General features: G+C 37.5%; 1 protein-coding gene and 1 pseudogene across 4 annotated transcripts in view; both read left to right on the forward strand.

Annotated features, from left to right (window-relative positions):
* PRMT9 (protein arginine methyltransferase 9) overlaps positions 1–23,634 on the forward strand; it is a 47,829-nt gene that overhangs the window by 23,685 nt on the left and 510 nt on the right. For 3 of the 4 annotated variants that reach the window (XM_041738658.1, XM_041738656.1, XM_041738657.1), the window contains 5 exons: positions 211–403; positions 2,152–2,335; positions 5,445–6,162; positions 18,857–19,010; positions 23,349–23,471. In XM_041738658.1, coding sequence (XP_041594592.1) covers positions 211–403; positions 2,152–2,335; positions 5,445–6,162; positions 18,857–19,010; positions 23,349–23,471 — 1,372 coding nt within the window. Of the gene's footprint in view, positions 1–210; positions 404–2,151; positions 2,336–5,444; positions 6,163–10,209; positions 10,293–18,856; positions 19,011–23,348; positions 23,472–23,634 lie in introns of those variants that run through there. The other variant, XR_005985261.1, reaches the window with a different exon arrangement.
* Positions 16,127–18,829, forward strand: LOC121481343 (annotated as a pseudogene).

Genomic DNA, 23,634 nt, shown 5'->3' on the forward strand with positions numbered 1-23,634 from the left:
ATGTAGACCTATTTGTCATTTGTTCTCCTTTATAGTTAGTGATTGTGTATGTAATTGTGTTTAAACCTTTGTCAGTGAAGTTTTATTTCATTTTTATGTTTATTTTTTTCTGGACTCAATATTAGATGGTGTTACTTGATTCTTTAAAACAGTAAAGATAAAAAAAAAAATAACTGCATCTTTCTCCCTTCTCATTTTCCCTCCTACCAGGGTGGGTACTAAGGATGTTGCTGGCATCTGTTTACCAGCAAATGTGAAATTTCAGAGTCCAGCTTGTTCTTCTGTAGATACTGAAGAGACAGTTGAACCATATACAACTGAAAAGATGAGTCGAGTTCCTGGGGGATATTTGGCTTTGACAGAGTGCTTTGAAATTATGACAGTGGATTTCAACAATCTTCAGGTAAAAAAGAAAAAAAAAAGTTCAATTACAATTTTTGAGCATTAAATTTCAAGCATTGTTTAAAGTAATACGTAGTCTTATCTTACGGATTTGCATAGGACAGTACTCACTATATGTAAGGAAAATGATTAAATAGTAACCAGATGGTTAAAAAAAAAATAGTAATCAGTATTTTCTTAAATTATATACTTACTTTAAATACATAGGAAAAAAACCCCTCAGTTTTGTTGGGAATGTATAATGTGCCAGGTACTCTCACATGTATTCTTAGATTGCTTTTACAACAGTGTTGCAATTATAATTATCTTTGTGCTATACAGATGAGGGAACTGTTGCTTTAATTTTTCCCAAATTATGCAGATATGAATGCGAGAGTTATAACCTAGAGCTTTCTGACTTTCTCAATGTCATGCTGCCATTTCAAGTTAACGGTATTCTTTGAAATCAGTAATCCAGATCTCTAGATTGTATCTGTATTAGAGTCTGCCCAGAAATGAGAGGTTCCCAAGACATGGGACTTTCATATTAAATTAGGACAGTCTTGAGCAAACCAGGACAAGTTGATGGCCCTATGTATCTAACTGTATGTATATTGGTGGGTGGTGGGGGAATGTACTGCACAAAGAAAGTGCCCAAGGAAATTGAGAAAGGTTATATAGAGTCCTGCTCTGAAGATCTTTAAGGTTAGATGAGATGTGCCTGCGGACAGAAGACTTTGTGAGAGTCATTTTAGCCTAAGTTCTTTATAGTTTAATAAATTTAATTTAATCCCCTATTAATTGTTACTAGGGTTTTTTTTTTTTTGAGGTGGTTTAGAGCTACATTTGACATTACTTGCCAGAGCTGAGTTTTAAGAACATTCATTTCTGATATAACAGTGCCATAGGAACAACATTGTTATAGTTGCTAAAAACCCCAAAGCTGTCCTTTTCTTATTTTGAGCTTTTCTTATGTAAATTTATCTTTGCCACAGTTAAAAATAAAACCTACCATCATAAGGCTTTAATTTGGAAGTAGTATCTGCTTGCTTAACACTTTCAAGTAATAAGAATGGAAAAGAAAAATTATATTCCTTTATTTATTTATTTATTATTTTTTTAAAGATTTTATTGATTCATGAGAGAGACAGGGCGGGGCGGGGGGGCACAGGCAGAGGGAGAAGCAGGCTTCACGCAGGGAGCCCAAAGTGGGACTCGATCCTGGGTCTCCAGGATCACAACCGAAGGCAGCACTAAACCGCTGAGCCACCTGGGCTGCCCTGTATCTTCCTTTTTAAAACCTAGGTCCTTCTTTCCCCAGATCATCAGTTTGAAGTATATCTTTTCAGACTTGCTTTTCTGTTCTGTACACACACACATACACACACACACACACACACTTTTTAAAAAATAAAATCCCTATTTGTTAGCCACTCGTAGCCTTCATCCAGCAATATATCATGGACTTCTTTCTACATCACTATTATGTATCTGTCTCGTTTTTTTTTTAATATTTTTAATAGTTTTATGTGTTTTTGTTTGTTTTTATGTTTTTAATAGTTTTTAATAGTTACACAGTATTTCACTAAGATAAATGGAAGCTTCTCATCCAGTATGCCTTAAATGGCTATAGGTGTGTCAAGATGCTGATTTTCCCAAGGATGCTGGGCAGATCTGAGAACTTACAGAAATGGAAAAAATGGAAAGTGATGTGATATTAGGGCGTGTATATATTAAATACATAATATGCTTTCTTTTACATTTTGTCAGGAATTAAAAAGTCTTGCAACGAAAAAACCCGATAAAATTGGTATTCCTGTTGTTAAAGAAGGCATACTAGATGCTGTTGTGGTTTGGTTTGTACTCCAGCTTGATGATGAACGCAGTTTGTCCACAAGTCCTAGTGAGGAAACATGCTGGGAACAGGCCATCTACCCGGTACATGACCTTGCAGGTATATCTTGTCTAATTTTTGTTATTTGTTTTTTCATTCTTGTTGCTTTAGTTCTTTTAAACATTTGAATTCGTGTAAAATATTTACTTTGAATATGAAGTTTCTAGTCAAGGAAATTTGGTTAAATTTTTCAGAACTTTGTTGTTTAAAAAGTCGTATTAAGGGGCGCCTGGGTGGCTCAGTGGTTGAGCGTCTGCCTTTGGCTCAGGTCGTGATCCCGGGGTCCTAGGATCGAGTCCCACATGGGGCTCCCTGTAAAGACCTTGCTTCTCCCTCTGCCTGTGTCTCTGCCTCTCTCTCTCTCTGTCTCTCATGAGTAAATAAATAAAATCTTTAGAAAAAAAAGTAGTCTTAAATAATTAATATATGTAGTTAAGAAAGTAAAACATAATTGCTACATCCACTCAAAAATACCTATCATTCGGGTGCCTGGGTGGCTCAGTTGGTTGAGGTCCTACTCTTAATTTCTGCTTGGGTCATGGTCTTGAGGTCATGAGATTGAGCCCTGAGTTGGGCTCTGTACTCATTGAGGAGTCTGCTTGGGATTCTCTTCCTCTTCCCTTGTTTGTGCTTGTTTGCTCTCTCTCTTTCTTTCTTTAAAATAAATACATTTGAAAAATGTAATTTTTTCAGCTCTGATTAATTATCAGTAATAAGAGAAATGCTAGTCCATTTTTTTTTCCACATAGTGGAAAAGCACTAGTGCAAGAGTTCTTACTTCTTACAGAATCTGATGGTATCTGTGGAGCCCTAGGTCATAGAAATGCACACACACATATAAAACAAAAGTTTGCAGTTTTAGAGGGCTTATAAATTCATGGACTTCCCTAGGTAAGTTCTATATTAAAGATTTTTTTTTATATAGATTTTTTTTTTTTTTTACCAGCAATTTGATGGGTTTCAGCGTAGTTCACATAAGTTTTATTACACAGAAAAATTCTACCTTTTTTAAACAGGAACTTAAGTTTTCTTTCTCTGTGTAGTTTCCTAGACAAGGATCTAATTTGGCAAGGTCATTAAGTCATGGAATGAGTGTAATGTTGTGGCTAGTGTGATGTTTTTAGAGTCAGTCAGTCAGGTAGATTTGGGTTCAGGTCTTGGCACTGCTACTTACTGACTCCCTGGCTGGCCTTGATGGTTATGTCTCAGAGCTTTTATTATGTGATGTACAAAAATGGGATGATGCTGCCTACCTTGCAGGATTGTAGGGATTTTAAGAGATACTGGATGCTATCCTAGCAACTTGCACTCAGTAAATGGCATTTTTATTCGAGTTTATTTTATTTTTAATATTTTCATTACAGTATAGGTAACATAGTGTTTCAGATAATCCTTGTAGTAATTCTCTATATTACTCAATGCTCATCATAAATATACTCTTAATCCCCTTCTCCTATTTTACCCATCTGTCTACTCCCTTCCCCTCTAGTAACCACCAGTTGTCTGTAGTTAAGTCTCTTTTCATTTTGTTTGTAAATTCCAAATATGAATGAAATCATATGCTGTTTGTCAGTCTCTGACTTATTTCACTTAGCATTGTACTCTCTCTAGATCCATACATGCTGTTGTACTTGCCAAGATTTCATTCTTTTTTATGATTAAGTAGTATTTTATTGTTGTATCTATATGCCACATCTTTAAAAAGACTTTTTAAAAGATTTTATATATTTATTTGAGAGAGCATGAACACAAGCAGAGGAAGGGGCAGATGGAGAGGGAGAAGCAGGCTTCCCACTGAGCCGGGAGCCTGACATGAGGCTTCATCCCAGGACCCTGGGATCATGACCTGAGCCAAAGGCAGATACTTAACTGCCTGAACCACCCAGGCGTCCCTTTAATTTTTTTTATTTAAGTTCTAGTTAGTTAACATATAGTATAATATTAGTTTCAGGTGTACAGTATAGTGATTCAGCACTTCTGTACATCACCTGTTGTTTATCACAAGCGTACTCTTCAATACCCATCACCTGTTTAACTCATCCCTCCCTTCTGTACTACATCATTATTCATTCATCTATCAGTGGACATTTGGGTTGCTTCTTTACCTTGCCTATTGTAAATAATGTCGCTATAAGCATAGGGGTACATGTATTCCTTTGAATTCGTGTTTTCATATTCTTTGGGTAAATACCCAATCGTGGAATTACTGGATCATGTGGTAGTTCTATTTTTAATTTATTGAAGATTTCCATACTATTTTCCACAGTACTACTACCAATAGTGCACAGGGGTTTATTTTTGTCCACATTGTGGCCAACACTTGTTGTTTCTTGTGTTTTTGATTTTAGCCATTTTGACAGATGTGTGATTATATCTCACTGTGATTTGATTTGCTTTTCCCTGATGATTAGTGATGTTGAATATCTTTTCATGTGTTATTTTGTTTGTTTATTCTAACTTTCTTATAGTTAGATGTGTTTTTTTTTAATCCTTTTTAAAGAAAGGACATTTTAAATATGTAAACACAAGAATAACCTGTATTTTTAACTGCTTCTAAAGGTAATAAGGAATTGTAATTATACATTTACATTTTAAAGTTTTACGGAGTTTGAAAGCTCATGGATAAGAGCATGATATAATCTTTATTGTAGGACTTAATCTTTCCTTACATTGTCAAATTCCTAAATGTGCAAGTGTCTAAATACTTACAGTTAGAAATATTACTGGTAAAATTCTATTGAATGCTGCCTTATTCTTTTGGAAATTTCTCTTAGAGAAAAAAAATGTCCCTTTAAGTTAAGGTGAAGTTTGGTATTGATTCCTAACTTTCATTTATCTTTGTTATTGTTGGCTTCATTACTGAAGAAGATTGAAAGTCCCCTGTAGCCCTTCCCTCACTCCCTAAGTGAGGTTGATACCTAGTGAGTACACTAGAAGCACTATAATATGAACAGTTGGGGTCCAGTAATGGAGCTCTTCAGTCACTCTATTATGCCATGAGTTAATTGAATCTTTCCCAGTTTTTTATGGAAATGAATAAATTAATTTACTTAATTCTATTAATAGGTGTTATCTTTTCTGTAATGATTTCAAAATGGTCAAGGTGTTTGTATGATCCTCAGACACATTCATCAATTACAATGTTTTTCTTTCTTACTGTTTTATGGAGACTACTGGATAAAACCTGGGGACCATGTGATGATGGAAGTGTCTTGTCAAGATTGTTACTTAAGAATCCAAAATATCAGTGTTTTTGGTTCAGAGTGTGAAGTTGATGCTGGAAAAAATTTTACCAAGGATAAAGACTTGCTCTCTTTAGGAAGTGAAGCTGAACTCTGTAGTGCCCTGGCTAACCTTCAGACCAGTAAACCAGATGCTGTGGAGCAGACATGTATATTGGAATCCACAGAAATTGCTTTGCTTAATAACAACCTCTATCATGAAGGCTTTAAAATGGCAATGAGAAAAGTGTTGTCTTCATTGGCACCAGAGAAACTGTGTCAGGCCATGGATACTCACTGTCAGAATAATGAGATGAGCTGTGGAAGTAGAGAGAATGTTTCTGAAGAGAGCATCCCTGAACCTTTCTATGTGTTAGATGTGTCTGAAGGCTTCTCTATTCTGCCCATAATTGCTGGCACACTTGGGCAGGTTAAACCTTATAGTTCTGTGGAGAAAGACCAGCATCGTATCACTCTGGACCTCATATCTGAAGCCAATCACTTTCCTAAAGAAACACTTGAATTTTGGTTGAGACATGTGGAAGATGAATCTGCTGTGTTGCAAAGGCCAAAATCAGACAAGTTGTGGAGTATAATTATATTGGATGTCATTGAGCCATCTGGACTCATTCAGCAGGAAATAATGGAGAAAGCAGCAATATCCAGGTAAAATGCAAAATACAACTTTTGATTTTTAAGCTTAAATTAATGTAAACTCTTAATTCTTTAATGATAAAACTGTATAAATGAATCATGATCATGTATGTTCCTTAAACATTGCTTTTCAGGACATGTGACTTTATCTCTTTCTCTTGGTGTGCATGTCATTACTCATTTTTTTCATCTAAAAGAACCCCTGCTCTGTAAGGTGTGAAGAAGAGAGCCTGCTTTGGAATTGGACTGCCTATATATAATATAGAGACTTAAGTAGAGGTCTGTAAGAACAGATAAGATATTCAGGGTAAATAAGGAAAAAATCAAATCTCATTTTTATGATATAAGAAATATCTTTAAGAAACATATAGTACATATTTGATGGTATATTGAGAGAGCAGAGTACTTCTTATAAACAAGTCCCAGTCCTTTAGGTCTTAAAATCTTTATTTTATAACATAGTTCTCTCCCTGAGGTATTTTCTCCTCAGTGTTAGTTGCTGGAGGCAAACTTGACCCTAGTATTTAATATTGAAAGTAAGTTTGATTAAGCTTCAAAGTCCTTGAGTTGTGCTGCTTAGATCTGAAAAGATGGCAGTGTTTAACATTTGGGGACCTATATTTGGGTAAAGTGAATGTTACAGATTTTGAATATTGTGGTATACAAACAGGTTGTTTTGTAGCATAGGAACAGTGGTGGGATTGCAACAGCAAAGGCACTTTATCTATTGAAGGAAAAAAGTTTTACAAAACCAGGAAGAAAAGTGTTGGATTATATGGTTGATGACATTTTAGTTTCTTAGTTTCTTTCTTTCTTTCTTTCTTTCTTTCTTTCTTTCTTTCTTTCTTTCTTTCTTTCTTCTTTTTTAATAATCAGCTTTATTTTTTTAAATATTTTATTTATTCATGAGAGACACACACAGAGAGAGGTAGAGAAGCAGGCTCCATGCAGGGAGCCCGATGTGGGACTTGATCCCAGGACTCCAGGATCATGCCTTGGGCCAAAGGCAGGTGCTCAACCACTGAGCCACCCACGCGTCCCATGAGCCACCCAGGCGTCCTCATTTTAGGTTTTATATACATTTTCCTTTGTTAACTGAACTCTTCTTATGGGGTAACAAATAGAAATCACCACTAGTTTTTTTTTTTTCTTTTAAACAATCTTTACATATCATAAATTATGGAGACACAGAGATGTGACGTAAGTAGAAACATACATACACATAAAATTTTAAGCAGATGTACTTGATAAGAGTGTAGAAGTGGAGTGTAAATGGTTCAGAGCTAGTCTTAGATTTGTCAGTGAATTCCTGAGGTAGTGAAATTTTCTGTAAGTCACATAATATCTGTCATCCTCAGTTTTCCTTATCAGTGAATGAGGGATACTGCATTAAATGCCTTTGAAGGCATTTCAGCTCTATGAATTTTAACACAAATGAAGTTTGACTTACTTGGTAGAATCACTTTGGAAATACACTTTTACCTAATGATTTGTTTTAGTTTTAGTTTTAATTCTTTTTTCATTTTTTTTTATTGTGGTAAAATGCACATTACAAAATTTGCCATCTTTAACCATCTTTAAATGTACAGTTTGGTGGTATTAAATATTTCATGATGTTACACAACCAACACCTTCAACTATCCCTATAATTCTTTTTATCTTGTAAAACTGAAACCTTATACCCATTAAACAATAAGTCCCCACTCCATCCTGTCCCTAGCTGCTAACAACCACCGTTCTGGTCTCTGCTTATATGAATTTGACTACTCTAAGTATCTCATATGACCAGAATCATACAGTATTTGTTATATGTTACTGTCTCTGTTTCGCTTGGCATAATGTTCTCTAGGTTCATCCATATTTTGGCATATTTCAGAATTTCTTTTCTTTTTAAGGTTGAATAATATTCCATTGTATGTATATTACACATCTTGCTTATTATTCATTTCTTGATGGATACTTGGGTTATTTCCACCTTTTAGCTATTGTGAATACTAATAATAATAATGAACATGGGAATGCAAATATTTCTTTCAGACCCTGCTTGCAGTTCTTTTAGGTATATGCCCAGAAGTAGAATTGCTAGATCATATGGCAATTTAGTTTTAAAGTTTTGATAAACCACCATCCTGTTTTCCACAGTTGCTGTACCATTTTATATTCCCATTAGCAGTACACAAGGGTCCTAGGGTCTCTAAACCCTCACCAACACTTGTTATTTTCTGGTTTTTGTGTTTTTGTTTAGGATTTATTTTTTTTAGAGAGAGAGCATGATGGGGAGAGGAAGAGGCAGAGGGAGAAGGAGAGAAATAGATTCCATCCTGAGTGTGGAGCCTGATGCTGTGAACCTGAGATCTTGACCTGAATCAAAAATCAAGAGTGGGCTGCTTAACTGCCTTAGCCACTTGGGCGCCCCTGGGATGGTTTTTCTGTGTTTTTTTTTTTTTGGTAATAGCTATCCTACTTGGTGTGAGATCGTATCTCAAGGTTTTGATTTGCATTTCCCTATTAATTAGTGTTGTTGAGCTTTTTAAAATAAGTGCCTGCTGGCCATTTGTATATCTTCCTTGGAAAAACGTCTTTTCAAGTTCTTTGCCAATTTTTGAGTTAGATTGTTTTTTAAATGAGTTTTAGGAATTTTCTATGTATCTGGATATTAATTCTTTATTAGATAATTGACAAATATATTCTTTCATTCTGTGCATTGGTTGCCTTTTTACTTTATTGATAGTATCTTTTGATGTGCAGAAATTTAAATTTTTGATACAGTCCACTTTATTATTTGTTTTTACTTTTGTTGTCTGTGCTTTTGGTGTCCTATCCAATGAATCATTGTCAGATTATTATTTTTTTTAAGATTTTATTTATTTATTCATGAGAGACACAGAGAAAGAGGCAGAGACACAGGCAGAGGGAGAAGCAGGCTCCATGCAGGAAGTCCAATGTGGAACTTGATCCCAGGACTGCAGGATCACGCCCTGAGCCAAAGGCAGACGCTCAACGCTGAGCCACCCAGGCGTTCCTCATTATCAGATTCTATGGCCTAACGCTATTTTCTTATGTTTTCTTTTAAGAGTGTTTATAATTTTAGGTCATATATTTAGGTCTTTGATCCATTTTGATTTAATTTTTGTATATGGCATACAGGTAGGGCCCAGCTTCAGTCTTCTGAATGTGGATATCCAGTTTTCCCAACTGTTAGTAGAAAAGACTGTCCATTCCACATTGAATGGTCTTGACACCCTTGGCAAAAATCATTTCACCATATATGTCAAGGTTTATTTCTGAGCTCTTTAGTTCTATTTTGTTAGCCTACACGTCTGTCTTTATGCCATTGCCATCCTATTTTGATTACTAGTTTCCTAAGTATTTTTAAACAACTCCTTTTTTTTTGTTATGGTAAACAATATTAAATTTACCACCTTAACCATTTTTTAAATAAAGATTTTATTCAACAGAGAGAGAACAGGAGTGGGGGGAGATTGTGGGGGAGTGAGGGGAGGGAAAGGGAGAAGTAGGCTATCTGGCTGAGCAGGGATCCAGACGTGGGGCTCCATCTCAGGACCCTGAGATCATGACCTGAGTCACCAAGGTGCCCCTCATCTTAACCATTTTTAAGTATACAGTTTAGTAGTATTAAGGTGTATTCACATTGTTGCACAATAGATCTCCAGAACTTTTTCATCTTGCAGAACTGAAACTATAACCACAAAACAATTCCCATTGCCAGGAGCCCTTGGCAACCACCTTTCCAATTTGTTTCTATTATTTTGAGTACTTTAGCTACTTTATACATGGAATCATGTGGTATTTGTCTTATGTGACTAATATATTTCACTTGCCATAATGTCCTTGAGGTTCATCCATGTTGTAGCATGTAGCAGGATTTCCTTCTTTTTTAAATTGCATAATATTCCACTGTGTAAATATGCTGGTTTCATTTGCTATTCATTTGTATTCATGTTGATGGACATTTTAGTTATTCTGCCTTTTAGCTACTGTGAGTAATGCTGCAGTGAACATGAGTATGCATATGTCACTCTGAGATTCTGCTTTCAGTTCTTTTGATATATATCCAGAGGTGCAATTACTGAGCCCTGTGGTAATTCGGTCTCAAGTGCTGCAGCTTCCTTGGTGCTATGGTAAGTCATGGTACTAGAGCTCACTCTAATGTCTGTCTGTGGTACTGCACACTCTCTGGTCCTTAACCAACCATATCCTTTATCAGAGATCTGTCACTGCTTAGGCTCATGCAAGGCAGAAACCTGTCCTTTGGGCAGCACCCTCAAAAGCCAGAAAGTTAAATGTACCATTCTTCTCTTTTTATCTCCAACAAGAAGCTGGGAATTGGAAGTTCTTTTTTGATTGTTCTGTGCTGTGTTGTGCCTGTGCCTACCATTTTCCATGCAGTTCTTTCTGGCCTGGGGTATTGGCCTGGGGTATAGGAACTTCTTACCTGGTTTCCGGGTATCTCACAGAAACAGTTTAGTATGTGTGTTTTTGTTAAGTAAGTGTCTCTATGGGGAGAGGTGAGTTTGAGGCTTCCTCATCCACCGTTTTGCTTGGATGGTCATTTTCCCCGTACTTTGTAATAAGTTTTGAAATTGAGAAGTGTAAGACTTCCAGCTTTGTTTTTTTTTTAAAGATTGTCTTGGCTATTCTGGATCCCTTGAAATTCCATATGCGTTTTAGGATGGATTTTTCTATTTTGGTAAAAAATGCTGTTGGGATTTGATAGGGATTGCATTAAATGTGTATAGCTTACTTTGGGTAGCATTTACATTTTAGTAGCCTTTTCTTTCAGTCCATGCATGTCGGATGTCTTTTAGTTTGTGTCTTTTTAAATTTCTTTCAGCAATGTTTGTAGTTTTCAGTTTACAAGTTTTTCATCTGCTAAGTTTATTCCTAAGTATTTTATTATTTTTGATACTATTGTTAAGTGGAATTGTTTTCTTAATTTTCTTTTTGGATTGTTCATGTTATTTAAATACAGCTAATTTGTGTGTGTTGATTCTATATCCTGCAACTTTGCTGAATTTATTAGTTGTAACATTTTTATGTGGAATCTTTAGGGGGCTTCTACATATATAATGATGTTAGTCTGTGGACAGAGGCACTTTTACTTCATTTCCAGTTTCAGTGCCCTTTATTTTTCTTTCCTGATTGCTTCATGTAGGATTTCCACTGTCTACTGGAGGTAGTGAAAATGGGTGTCCTTGTCTTGTTCCTAATTTTAGTAGAGAAGTTTTTAGTCACATTTTATTTAAATAGAACCTATAAAGGATTTTTTAAAAAGCATTTTTGGTTATAAAAACAATTTAGCAGAAAACGTGTTCTGTATGAAGGGTTAGTTGGTGAGAAACAACTTGTGTAAAGCTACAACTCTTCTTCCCTGTGTTTCTTAGGGGGAGGAGTCCTATTGGCAGTTTGAGTGGGATAGTTTTTTGTTGTTGTTTTTTGTTTTTGTTTGTTTACAGTTCTTACATAGGATTGTCCTATGGATTGCAGGATGTTTGGCATCTCTAGGCACTAAATGCTAATAGTGCCTGTAACCATTGTTTAACCAGTATTCTTTCTTCTCCAAATACCTCCTGAGTTACTATGGGGAACCAGTGGTTCTTTCCTTTAGCCCAAGCTATTGTACAATCTCTTTGCCTGGATGGGTAGGTTTCTTATGATTCTGGGGACAGAGGTATGTAGATACTCTCACATAGGCCTCCTGTTACTATCTTTAGCCTCTAAAGAAGGGAGGTCTCATGATTGGTGAAAGAGGGTGAAATTAGTGATTGGGAGAATAGATTATATCTGGGATAAAGGCTTCTATCTCACTGGAACTCCTCCCAGCACCCCCCCCCCACCCACCCAAAATGTGGGAAAATGAGTCATTTCACAGACTTAAATATTTCGTTTCTAGTTACTTTTGTAGTTGTTTTAAAATGTTCATTCTTAGGCTTTTATTCAGTTATACTAAATTGAAATAAAGGAGAAAGCTTAAAAGCTTGTTACTTTTTGAAAAATTTAAACCCATTTAAAAACATCTTGTGTTGGGTCACAAGGAAACTGAAGAATTTCTTCTCATCAGAATTTTTGCCATTTATGGTTAGACTTTTGAGTTGGAATGTATTTTTTCACTGCTGAAGGCACAGATGGTTCAGAAGTATTATTTGGCTTTGCAGAGGATTCCACTGAGTCGTCTGGCAGCTCCAGTGGTATAAGTGACAACAAAACAATGTCAGTAAAGCTAAGCAGAGTTTCAAGGCAATCACTGTTTTATCTAAACATGACTAAGAAGCATTCCTGTTAGTGACAGTAATATTGAATTAAGGATTTGTACAAGATTTTAGATTAAAATAGTATGATCATGGCCTTTTAAAACAATTTTCATATACTGCCTTTGTGTAGTATTTATCTCTGGCATGGTTGTTTGTATTTGATTCAGCCTTTTCTGACTTAAGTTTCAGCAGATAAAATTTTGATATTTTGTTTAGTCTGACTTTCTGAAATGATTGGGTATATTGCCTTCTCTTCCTCTTTCCCATAGATTTTTATGGTTAGAAGGAAGACTTAACTTATGTGCTTTTTCAGCTTGCAAATTTCATAGAACAGTACCCTCTTGTGGTTATTGAGGTGGAGGGAATTAGTCAAGTAGCATAAAGCTCTGTGGCTAATCTGTCGCTTGAGATCTTAAGGAAAATTAGATCTGATTCCACTTGAAAATGGATCACAATTAACAGATAACTTCATTTGTTCAGAAAAATTTAATAACATAAATTTTCAGAATTAAACCTGATCCATTTGAGGAAAAAGGTAGATTTCTTCAGTTTTTTTAGAAGATAAATTACCTGGTTTGGTAAAGACATAGGAGTTTTGTTAAGAGTTGTGTAATTTGGGCAGCCCTGGTGGCTCAGCGGATTAGCACCACCTTCAGCCCAGGGCGTGATCCTGGAGACCCGGGATTGAGTCCCACATCAGGCTCCCTGCATGGAGCCTGCTTCTCCCTCTGCCTGTGTCTCTGCCTCTCTTTCTCTCATGAATAAATAATAAAATCTTTTAAAAAAAGTGTAATTTTGCTTATTGTAGATATTAATTTCTACTAGAATTTGCCTAAAATACTAGAAGTTGATAGGAAAGCAATAATAAAAATAAGCAAATCATTGAAGTCAGGATGGAGTCCTTTTTTTAGGCTAATCTGTAATATATAGGACTTATTATAATATAAATGATCATGTCCTTATATTTGCTGAAGAGAGATTATCCTAGTTTAGGATCATAACTTATCTCAATCAGTCTAATGCCATTTTACTTGGGAATCATTTCTAACTTTCCTTATTGGCTCTGTGTTCATCAGATGACCTGGTTATGACTTGACTTCAACTTGCTAATCTTTAGGGGAGCTGTTACAAGAACAGTCTGTTTATTGTAAACTTTTCCATCAACTTTTTATTTTGAAATATTTCAAAATTTCAAACTTAAGCAAAATTGCAAGAATAGTAATGGTGAATACAAGACTACTGTTTTGTCTTTATAACCTTCACTCTAACATTTAGCATGTGTCTCCTTAGAATAAAGGCTTTTCAAAAAAAACAAAAAAAAAAAAACAAAAAAGGCTTTTCCCCTACATATCACAATAAAATCACACTCAGGAATTTGAACATTGATAAAATACTATTATTTAATAGATAGTCTATATTGAAATTTCCCCTGCTGTCCCAGTAATATCCTACATTCCTTTCTTTCTTCCCAATCTAGGTTCTAATCAAGGGTCCTGCATTACATTTAGTTGCCGTGTCTTGGTATAGTTTAATTTGTCATTCTGGCTTTAGCTACAGTATTTTTAAATGGTTGAGAGAATCAGGTTAGTAAAAACCCGAAGAATTAATGATTTGAAACTAAGAGCAAAATGCCAAAGTAGTTTTGAGGAAAGGGTATTTTATAGTTTGTCAAGATTTTAATGACCTATTCAGGGAAACAACATAGCATAATATTTTAGTAACTTGTAGGAAATGTTTTTTTTAGATACACACAAATGTCTGGGCAAAACCAAATTTTAGCCCTATGTTATTACAAATAGATCCTTGCTATATGTATTTAAGAGGAAAAATTTACTATGAAAGATACATACAGGGCAGCCCGGGTGGCTCAGCGGTTTAGCGTTGCCTTTAGCCCAGGGCCTGATCCTGGGGACCAGGGATCAAGTCCCACGTCGGGCTCCCTGCATGAAGCCTGCTTCTCCCTCTGCCTGTGTCTCTGCCTTTCTCTCTCTCTCTCTCTCATGAATAAATAAATAAAATCTTTAAAAAAAAAAATACAATATGAACTCCATTGTCTATAAATAGCCTGTCCTAGTTCAGATGGAAACCAGCCTAGAATATTCAAGTAAGATTAAGGGATTTAATGTGTGATTGTAAATGCGGCAAATGAAAATAATGACTTGGTTTAAAGTATCTTAAAATATTCTTCAACTCTGCTTCATGTGATGGCAATAGATGACCCACTCACCCCCTCATGATTCTCATAGCTGAGGTGTGAGGAAATAAGACTGTAGTGGTGGGCATGGGAGTTGCCTTGGCTTAAGATCTAAATTTCACATAGGAACTAATATCTCCCATTGGTGTAGCAACAGGAACACTTGGTTACGAGATACACCACACTCAGGGAAGCCCAAGATGATATAATTTCCCAGTGCTTATAGTTTGTTCCTAATTCCATCAGTCTGGATGCACTTTTCCTATTAAGAAGCAGTTTAAAAAAGATGTTCATCCTAAACAGTGTTGCTGATCACACTAAGATAGCTGACATTCCACCTTTATGGGATTTCCAGAAAAACAAAAGGTGAACCCAAGATCATTTTTTTTTTCTTAAGATTTTATTTATTCATGAGAGACACACAGAGAGAGGCAGAGACACAGGCAGCGGGAGAAGCAGGCTCCCTGCAGGGAGCTGGATGTGGGACTCGATCCTGGGACTCCAGGATTACTCCCTGAGCCAAAGACAGATGCTCAACCACTGAGCCACCCAGACATTCCCCCAAGATCAGTTTTAAGAGGAGAATGGGTTTTGTTCCCTTTATATAATCTTCCTCACATTCTTTACTAGAACATTGGATTTTTAATTACATTTTTTCTTTCAGTGTTTAAGTCTTTATTTATTTATTATTATTTACTTATTTATTTATTTATTCATTCATGAGAGACACCGAGAGAGAGGCAGAGACATAGGCAGAGAGAGAAGCAGGCTCCTCATAGACTCAGGGATCATGCCCTGAGCCCAAGGCAGATGCTCAACCACTGAGCCACCCAGGTGTCTGTAACTTTTATTTTGAAGTAATTTCAGTCTTAAATAGAAGTTAAATAGTACAAAGAATTTTTTTTTTTTGGATTTTATTTATTCATGAGAGACACACAAAGAGAGGCAGAGACATAGGCAGAAGAAGAAGCAGGCTGCCTGAGGGGAGCCTGATGTGGGACTCGATTCCAGGACCCCGGGATCAGGACCTGAGCCAAAGGCAGAGACGCTCAACCGCTGAGCCACCCGGGTGCCCCTAGTACAAAGAACTTTTAACAACAACAAAAAAAGAACTTTTAACATATACCTTATACCCAGATACACAAATTGTTAATATTTTGCTACATTTGCTTTATTATTCTCTCTGTACCATTTAGAGTAAGTTCCAGTTACTATGTTCTTTTACCCTTAAATACTTTCGCATATTTAAGAACAAGGATATTCATTTATATAACCGTCGTACAGCTGTCAAAATCAGGAAGGATGGTTAAAATACCTATATGTAGTGTACAGCCTTACTCAGATCTCGCCATTTGTTGAAATAATATCCTTTTTTCTTTTTTAAAAGATTTTATTTATTTGTTCATGAGAACACACAGAGAGAGAGAGAAAGAGAGAGAGAGAGAGAGAGAGGCAGAGACACAGGCAGAGGAAGAAGCAGGCTCCATGCAGGGAGCCTGATGTGGGATTTGATCCTGGGTCTCCAGGATCACGCCCTGGGCTGAAGGCTGGGCTAAACCACTGAGCCACCCGGGCTGCCCTGCAATAATATCCTTTATAGCTTTTATATTCCTTGTTTGGAATCCAATTGAGGGTCACACATTGCATTTAATTATCCCTTCTCTTTAGTCTCCTTTATTCTGGAATAGTTCCTAAGTCTTTCATGACATTAATAGTTTTGGTGAGTATAGGCCATTTATTTTGTAGAATGTTCCTTATTTTTTTTTTTTTTATTAGATTTGGATCTCCCATTTTCGAGAGGAATCTTCACCGAAGTTTTGTCACATTAGGAAGCACATAGTTTTGCTGTATCCCATTCTTGTTGATGTTAATTTAGATCATTTGGCTTAAATTGTATCCACCAGGTTTTTCCACAATAAATTGCTATGTTTCCCTTTGTAATGAGTTAGTCATTTGTGGGATCAATATTTTGAGACTGTGTAAATATCTTTTTCTTAATAGAACTTTCACCCACTAGTTTTAATATCCATTGATGATTCTTCCTAAATCTAAAGACTTATTATATCCATCCAAGCCAACTGTTTATTTTTCTCTTTCATGGATCAGCGGCCACTTTGACTTGTTGGGAAATTATTTCCAGGGTTTACCACTCTCAACTACCAGCCAATAACATAAAGTCTATTAGATTATGTACAATCTGTAGCTCACCAATGCATAATGATTTAGTTATTGGTATTTATAAAGCATAAGGAATCAAGATGCTTTTTAAAACATTTTTCCTGGGTGGTGGCAGTGGCACCATGGAGCAGAATCCCAGGAGGTGGTGGGCTGTGGGGTGCAATGCTGTATGCCAACCAGCCCACTGTGCGGATCACGGAAGTTACCGATGAGAATGTCAAGTTCATCATTGAGAACACAGATCTGGCAGTGGCCAACTCTATGCAGAGGGTCTTCATCACTGAGGTGCCCATAATAGCCATTGACTGGGTCCAAATTGATGCCAGTTCCTCAGTCCTTCATGTTCATTGCTCACAGACTCGGACTAAATCCCCCTCACTAGTGATGATATTGTGGATAAGCTGCAGTATTCCCAGGACTGCACGTGTGGGGAGTTCTGCCCCAAGTAACTCCGTAGAGTTCACCCTTGACGTGTGGTGCAATGAAGACCAGACTTGGCAAGTCACATCTCGAGACCTCATCTCCAACAGCCCCCGGGTCATTCTGGTGACGTCCCGGAACTGAGATAATGACCCCAGTGACTATGTGGAGCAGGACGACATCCTCATTGTCAAGATGAGGAAGGTCAAGAGCTAAGATTTCGAGCCTATGCCAAAAAGAGCTTTGGCAAGGAGCATGCCAAGTGGAACCCTACTGCAGGGGTAGCTTTTGAGTATGATCCTGACAATGCCTTGTACCCCCAAGCCTGAGGAATGGCCCAAGAGTGAATACTCGGAGCTGGATGATGAGTCACAGGCTCCCTACGACCCCAACAGCAAGCCAGAAAGGTTTTATTACAACCTGGAGTCCTGTGGCTCTCTGCGCCCTAAAACAGTTGTCTTCTCAGCCCTCTCTGAATTAGAGAAAAAATTAAGTGATGATCTACAGGCCGAGTTAGGGATCCCTGGGTGGTGCAGCGGTTTGGCGCCTGCCTTTGGCCCAGGGCGCGATCCTGGAGACCCGGGATCGAATCCCACATCAGGCTCCCGGTGCATGGAGCCTGCTTCTTCCTCCGCCTGTGTCTCTGCCTCTCTCTCTCTCTCTGTGACTATCATAAAAAAAAAAAAAAAAAAAAAAATTTATGCAGGCCGAGTTAAACCACGAGATCCAGAGTGATGTACTAACCATAAACTAGCAGCAGCTCACCTGTTTCTGCAAAAGGGGGGGATCTAAGCCAGTAGCTGGTTCTCTGGTCTCTCCAGAGATTCTCCTAGCTTCTGGAATCTGGACAGCTGTTGCTCAGGCTGCTTGGCAAGCCATTGGTACCCACTAGAAAGGTAGCCAAGGGGAAAAGGAATCCTCTCCCAGCCTTTGCACAGATGGCCAGGAGTGCCACTGGTATCTGAGGCAGTACAGGTTTTACTAGACATCTAGCTTCCCTGGTTCTGCCCACTAATTGCCAGTAGCACTCCAGACATTCCTTCTAGCACATTTCCTAATGTGCCCTAATGGGGCGGTCTTCTGCTGAGAACCACAGAGCTAGACTCTCCTCTTTTGGTCATTTGGGGTCTTTAAACCCTTTCTGTCCAAATGTTGGGAGTTTTCACATTTGTGAGTTGGGCTTCTGGTGTTAGGATTGAGTCATAGAACCTAGTGGTTCCCTATAAATCCTTCCAGTCTCTGCCCAGAGCCAGCATAATGATACTTTGTTCAGACCCCTGAGTATCCCTCGTTTACCCTTAAAGAATAGCGTTAGACTCTGGCTGCCCCCCACCCCAGATAAACCCTGTATTTCATTCTCTACCCATCAGTTATGAACTTCACTGCCAGTGGCCTAATGATTTAAGTTTGAGGGCTGAGGAACAAGGCCCTTACTGAAGGTCTGGCCTTGACTCCTTAGCCTAAAGCAGTTAGTCTGGTGGAAGAAGCCAGGAGCAAACCAGAGATCGGGTACAGAAAGGAAGGGATATTTATTTACAGGAGTTGTCTTTTTAAAAGTTTTTATTTTTGGCAATAAAGAGCACAGCATAATCTCCAAAAAATAAAAAATACTAAAAAAAATGAAACATTTTTCCTTCTCTAGGTGTTTGCTACAATCTGGAGGCAAGATCTTTCCTCAGTATGTGCTGATGTTTGGGTTGCTTGTGGAATCACAGACACTGGTAGAAGAGAGTGCTGTTCAAGGAACAGAGCGCACTCTTGGATTAAATATAGCACCTTTTATTAATCAGTTTCAGGTAAGTGTTTACAAGTTCAGCTAGGTGGCTGTTACCCACCATCTACCTTATCTTTCTCTGTAGTTTTATCACTGTGTTTAGCTTGATTAGGATGGTAATCAGTTTCCTAGAGCAAAGGAATTATGAGTGAAAATCAATCTAGGGATTAGAATAGCCAAGGAATTCTGTTCCTGCTGACAAAAGTCTATAGATATTCCTCTGAACCATTGTTACAAGTGAAAAATAGGGTCCTAGCTTTAGTGTTTTGTCTAAAACAAAAGCATCCAGAAAAAGACCTATGTTCTAAACTTGAACCCTTAAATTACATTGAAACCTCAGACTGGCAGGTGATAGCAGTTAATGTCTAGACAGATTGCTGTGAGCAGGAATGCAGGAGCCTAGGAAACTGGAGATCAAGGCAAAGAGGTTATAATGTTGCTATTTGGGAAACAAGGACTCAAGATTTAGTGTTGGCAAAGGCATTAGCATAATACAAATTTGTGAGTTTAAAATTCTGTGAGTGGATGGAAAGTCTAAAGGAAGAGGTTTGTGGTTGAAGACAGAGGTAGGAAGTAGGTGGGATACTGATGTGTAAACCAAAGCAGAATTTTGGGAAGTAGGATTTGGGTACAGAATTAAAGAAGTGATAGCTAAAACTTTTATCTAAAGGCCATGCATAGTAAGCTCTTGAATATCCAGTTAGATCTGTGAACAGTACTTGCTCAACAAATATAAATTTGGGGCTGGTTGAGATTGTAGTCTGTTTAATCTCAGATTTTTGGAGAGTTTAATAAGGAGAATACACATCAGAAGAAAGAATTTTAAGGGCACCTGGCTGTGTCAGTCAGAGGAGTGTGTGACTTAATCTCAGAGTCTGTTGGGTGTAGAGATTACTAAAAAATAAACAAACTTAAAAAAAAAGAACAAGTTTCAGTTGTTTGGTTCAAAAATACCACCATCTTCTTTTTAGTTTTTTCCCTCTTGATCTTGGCATCAGCAATTCTTTGATTCCATCAGAATTTATGATATTTTGATCCTGCCATCTTTTCACTGTATTTCCCATTTTCTATCCTCCCCTCCTTAATAGTTTGTATTCCAGGTATGCCTCGGTGACTCAGCGGTTGAGCGTCTGCCTTTGGCTCAGGGTGTGATCCTGGAGTCGTGGGATCGAGTCCTGCTTCTCCCTCTCTCTGTGTCTCTGCCTCTCTCTCTGTGTCTCTCATGAATGAATAAATAAAATCTTAAAATAGTTTGTATTCCATGGTCCATATACTTTTCTTTTTAAAAAAGATTTTATTTATTTATTGAACAGAGCAACCATGAGCTGGGGTAGTGGAACACAGGGCAGAGGGAGAAGCAGACTCTCCAGTGAGCAGGGGGCCCAGTGGGATCTCCATCCCAGGACCATGACCTGAGCCCAAGGCAGATGTTTAACTGACTGAGCCACCCAGGTGCCTCTGTATACTTTTCATATATCCCTTCTCTTCAGTCTTTCTACTGGTCCTGGAAAATCCCAGCATGGTTAAATCCAGCTCTCTTCCTTCTCTACACCAGTACTCCTACAGCTGCATATGCAGACTTTGGTCTCATTTCAGCTTGTGACTATTCATCTTAAGAGGCAACTTGCCTGGTAGCTTTTATATTTCCTGGTCCACTTAGCCATTTTCTTAGATGATATTGTCTCCCCTCTTCTAATATGATAATTATCTGTTAGACAACTGAATGAACCAATGAATCAAAATGAGAGGTTGTAAAAAAGCATAACTATACAAGAATCCTCCCTTATCTATGGGGGATACTTTCTAAGACTTGCAGCGAAAAACACCAATAGTACTGAATCTCTAATCTCTGTGTACTGTTTTTATCTAAATATACCTATGATAAAGCTTAATTTATAAATAAGGTAGAGTAAGAGATAATAACTAAGAATAATTATAATGTACTATAATAAAATTTATGTGGATATGATCTCTCTTTCAGAATAACTTATTGTACCATATTCACCCTTCTTGTGAATACATGAGATGATAAAATGCCTACATAATGGGATTATGTGGGGGGAATGCTATAGGCATTAGGTTACTGTTGACTTGACAGTTTATCAGGAGGAGGATCTTCTGCTTCCTGACTTTGGTTGACTGCTGGTAACTGAAACCATGGAAAGTGAAATCACAGGACTACTGTACAGAAAACAACAGAAATTTATTCATTCAACAAATGTCTACCACATATATATATGCTACTTTAGGTTTTGGGAATATAGCTGTGAAACTAAGAGATAAGTTCCAGCGCTCATGGAGCTACATTCAAATTGACAAACGAGATAGATAATAAGTAAAAAGATTAGAATGATGATGGTTAGAAGTCTGTGGACATAAAGCAGGTTAAGATATAGGGAACTGGGGGTATGTGATATACTATTTCATATAGGTGATGACTAATAAGGAAAGGACTCATGGGTAAGTGATCTTTAAGCAGGGAACTGAAGAAATAAGGAAGCAAACCATAAACAAGTGAAAGGATCATAAAGTACAGTGGCCTGAGGCAAGAGCATGATTGGAGTGTTTAGAAACAGGAGGAAGAAACCATGAGAGTCAGATGAAAGATGCAGTCTGGAAAGTATTAGGAGCCAGATCATGTAGAGCCTTTTGGTTATATGAAGACTTTTACTATGAAAGGAGTAGAAAACACCTGGAAGATGTTGAACAGAGAAATGACTTGGTGTATCTTGTTTTGAAAGGGTTACAATGTTGCTGTGTTAGTAAACCACTTGTGAGAGCAGGCAAAGGTGTATTGCAGTAGCTCAGGTGAAGGGGGTAGCAACTTAGACTCTTGAGTGAATGGTAGCAGTGTGGAGGTCGTGCAGAGTGCTCTGATTGTAGATAACATTTGCAGGTAGGCTGTGATAGATTGGATGTGGGGTACTAGAGCACCTGGAAGGATAGTTATCTACTGAAATGGGGAAAATAGCAGGAGGATCAGGTTGTCTTTGTGTTTGGGGGATCATTGAACAGTTGGATAAGAATTCAGAGAAAGATTGAGGCTAGAGATAAAATTTGGAACTCAGATTTGGTGGATGATATTTAAAGCCTGTGTGAAATCACCTTGAGGGTATAGAGAAAGAATTGAACTCTAGAGAACTCATGAAATAATGAGCTCTAGATGGGAAGTGTAAGAAGGATTAGCACAGATGCCAGGAGTAGCCAAAAGGCTAGGTTGAAAAACAGGAGTGAGGACAGTCTATGAGGGATTAGAGGGCATGTAATGAGAGGTGACCGGAAGCTAGGGCTTCTGGTAACTGATATAAATGAGGATAAAGAGCATAATGAGTCCTGGAGATGTCATGGAACTGCTGTTTTTTTTGCTTTTAAGATTTTTATTTATTTATTCATGAGAGACACAGAGAGAGGCAGAGACACAGGCAGAGACAGAAGTAGGCTTCCTGCGAAGAGCCTGACATGGGACTCGATCCCAAAACCCTAAGATCACAACTTGAGCCAAAGGCAGATGCTCAACCACTGAGCCATCCAGGTGCCCTGGAACTGCTGTTTTTATGGCAAGGAAGGTTGGATGTCTTTAAGGATGCCGAGGGAGAAGTTGATAGATCTGTGTCCACTGTCTCACCATGCAGTTGCTCTAATATTTTACTCAAAGGAAAGAGGGCACTTTAAAAACAAGTTTCCTTTTTATGTCAAATGAAAAGGCTAAAAGTTGACTAGTAGGTAGGTTCCATTGCTACTAAAATTGATGGAACACATTATAGTGGTGGCTCTCAACCTTGACCAGACTTTCAGAACTACTTTTACTAGGCTCCCAACTCCAGATTGATCTGAGGTGGGGCCTGAGCCATTGGGGTTTTCAAAAAGCTCTCCAGGTGATTTTAACTTGCAGCCAAAATTGAGAACCATTGCTCTCTAGAAATGAACTTCAGTTTCCAGATGAAATTCAGTATTATTTGGTTGAATTTGGCATATTTTCTAAAACAGTACAATAATTAATACTGTACTATTTGCTTATTAGTTCATCTTTCACCCACCCATAAGCACATCCTGAATTTAAAATTTTTGAGGCTTTTATGCTTAAGTAAAAATTTAATCTGCGTTCATCCAAGAAAAGAATCTGTAGATAATTGAAATCATAGCAAATTATTTAACCTACCTAAACCTTAGTTTGTTCATCCTTCTTATAAAACTGGAATCATGAAAAGTCCTTATGTCTTAAGGTTGACATGGGAATTAAGTTGAGGTATTAGATATAAAAAGCATTGTATCATACTGATGCAAGTACGGAAGTAAGCACTTGATGGCAGTGGGCCATAAAAAGAATGGAGTAAAAGTGAAACATTTGTACTTTCTCTAGGTACCTATACGCGTATTTTTGGATCTATCCTCATTGTCCTGTGTACCTTTAAGCAAGCCAGTGGAACTCTTAAGACTAGATTTAATGACTCCATATTTGAACACCTCTAACAGAGAAGTAAAGGTAATGCAAAATGATTATTGTTATCATATGCAGAATTATCTTAAGCTAGGTACTTTATGTACACAAAATTGTATTGGCCACTTTCTTTGACGATTTAAATGTTATGTTTTTTTCTAAACAATATCCAAAAATGAGCTTGGGCAAATACTAATGAATACAAAGA

The sequence above is a fragment of the Vulpes lagopus genome, chromosome 23 (genome assembly GCF_018345385.1).
Source record: "Vulpes lagopus strain Blue_001 chromosome 23, ASM1834538v1, whole genome shotgun sequence".
In the NCBI taxonomy this organism is placed as follows: domain Eukaryota; kingdom Metazoa; phylum Chordata; class Mammalia; order Carnivora; family Canidae; genus Vulpes; species Vulpes lagopus.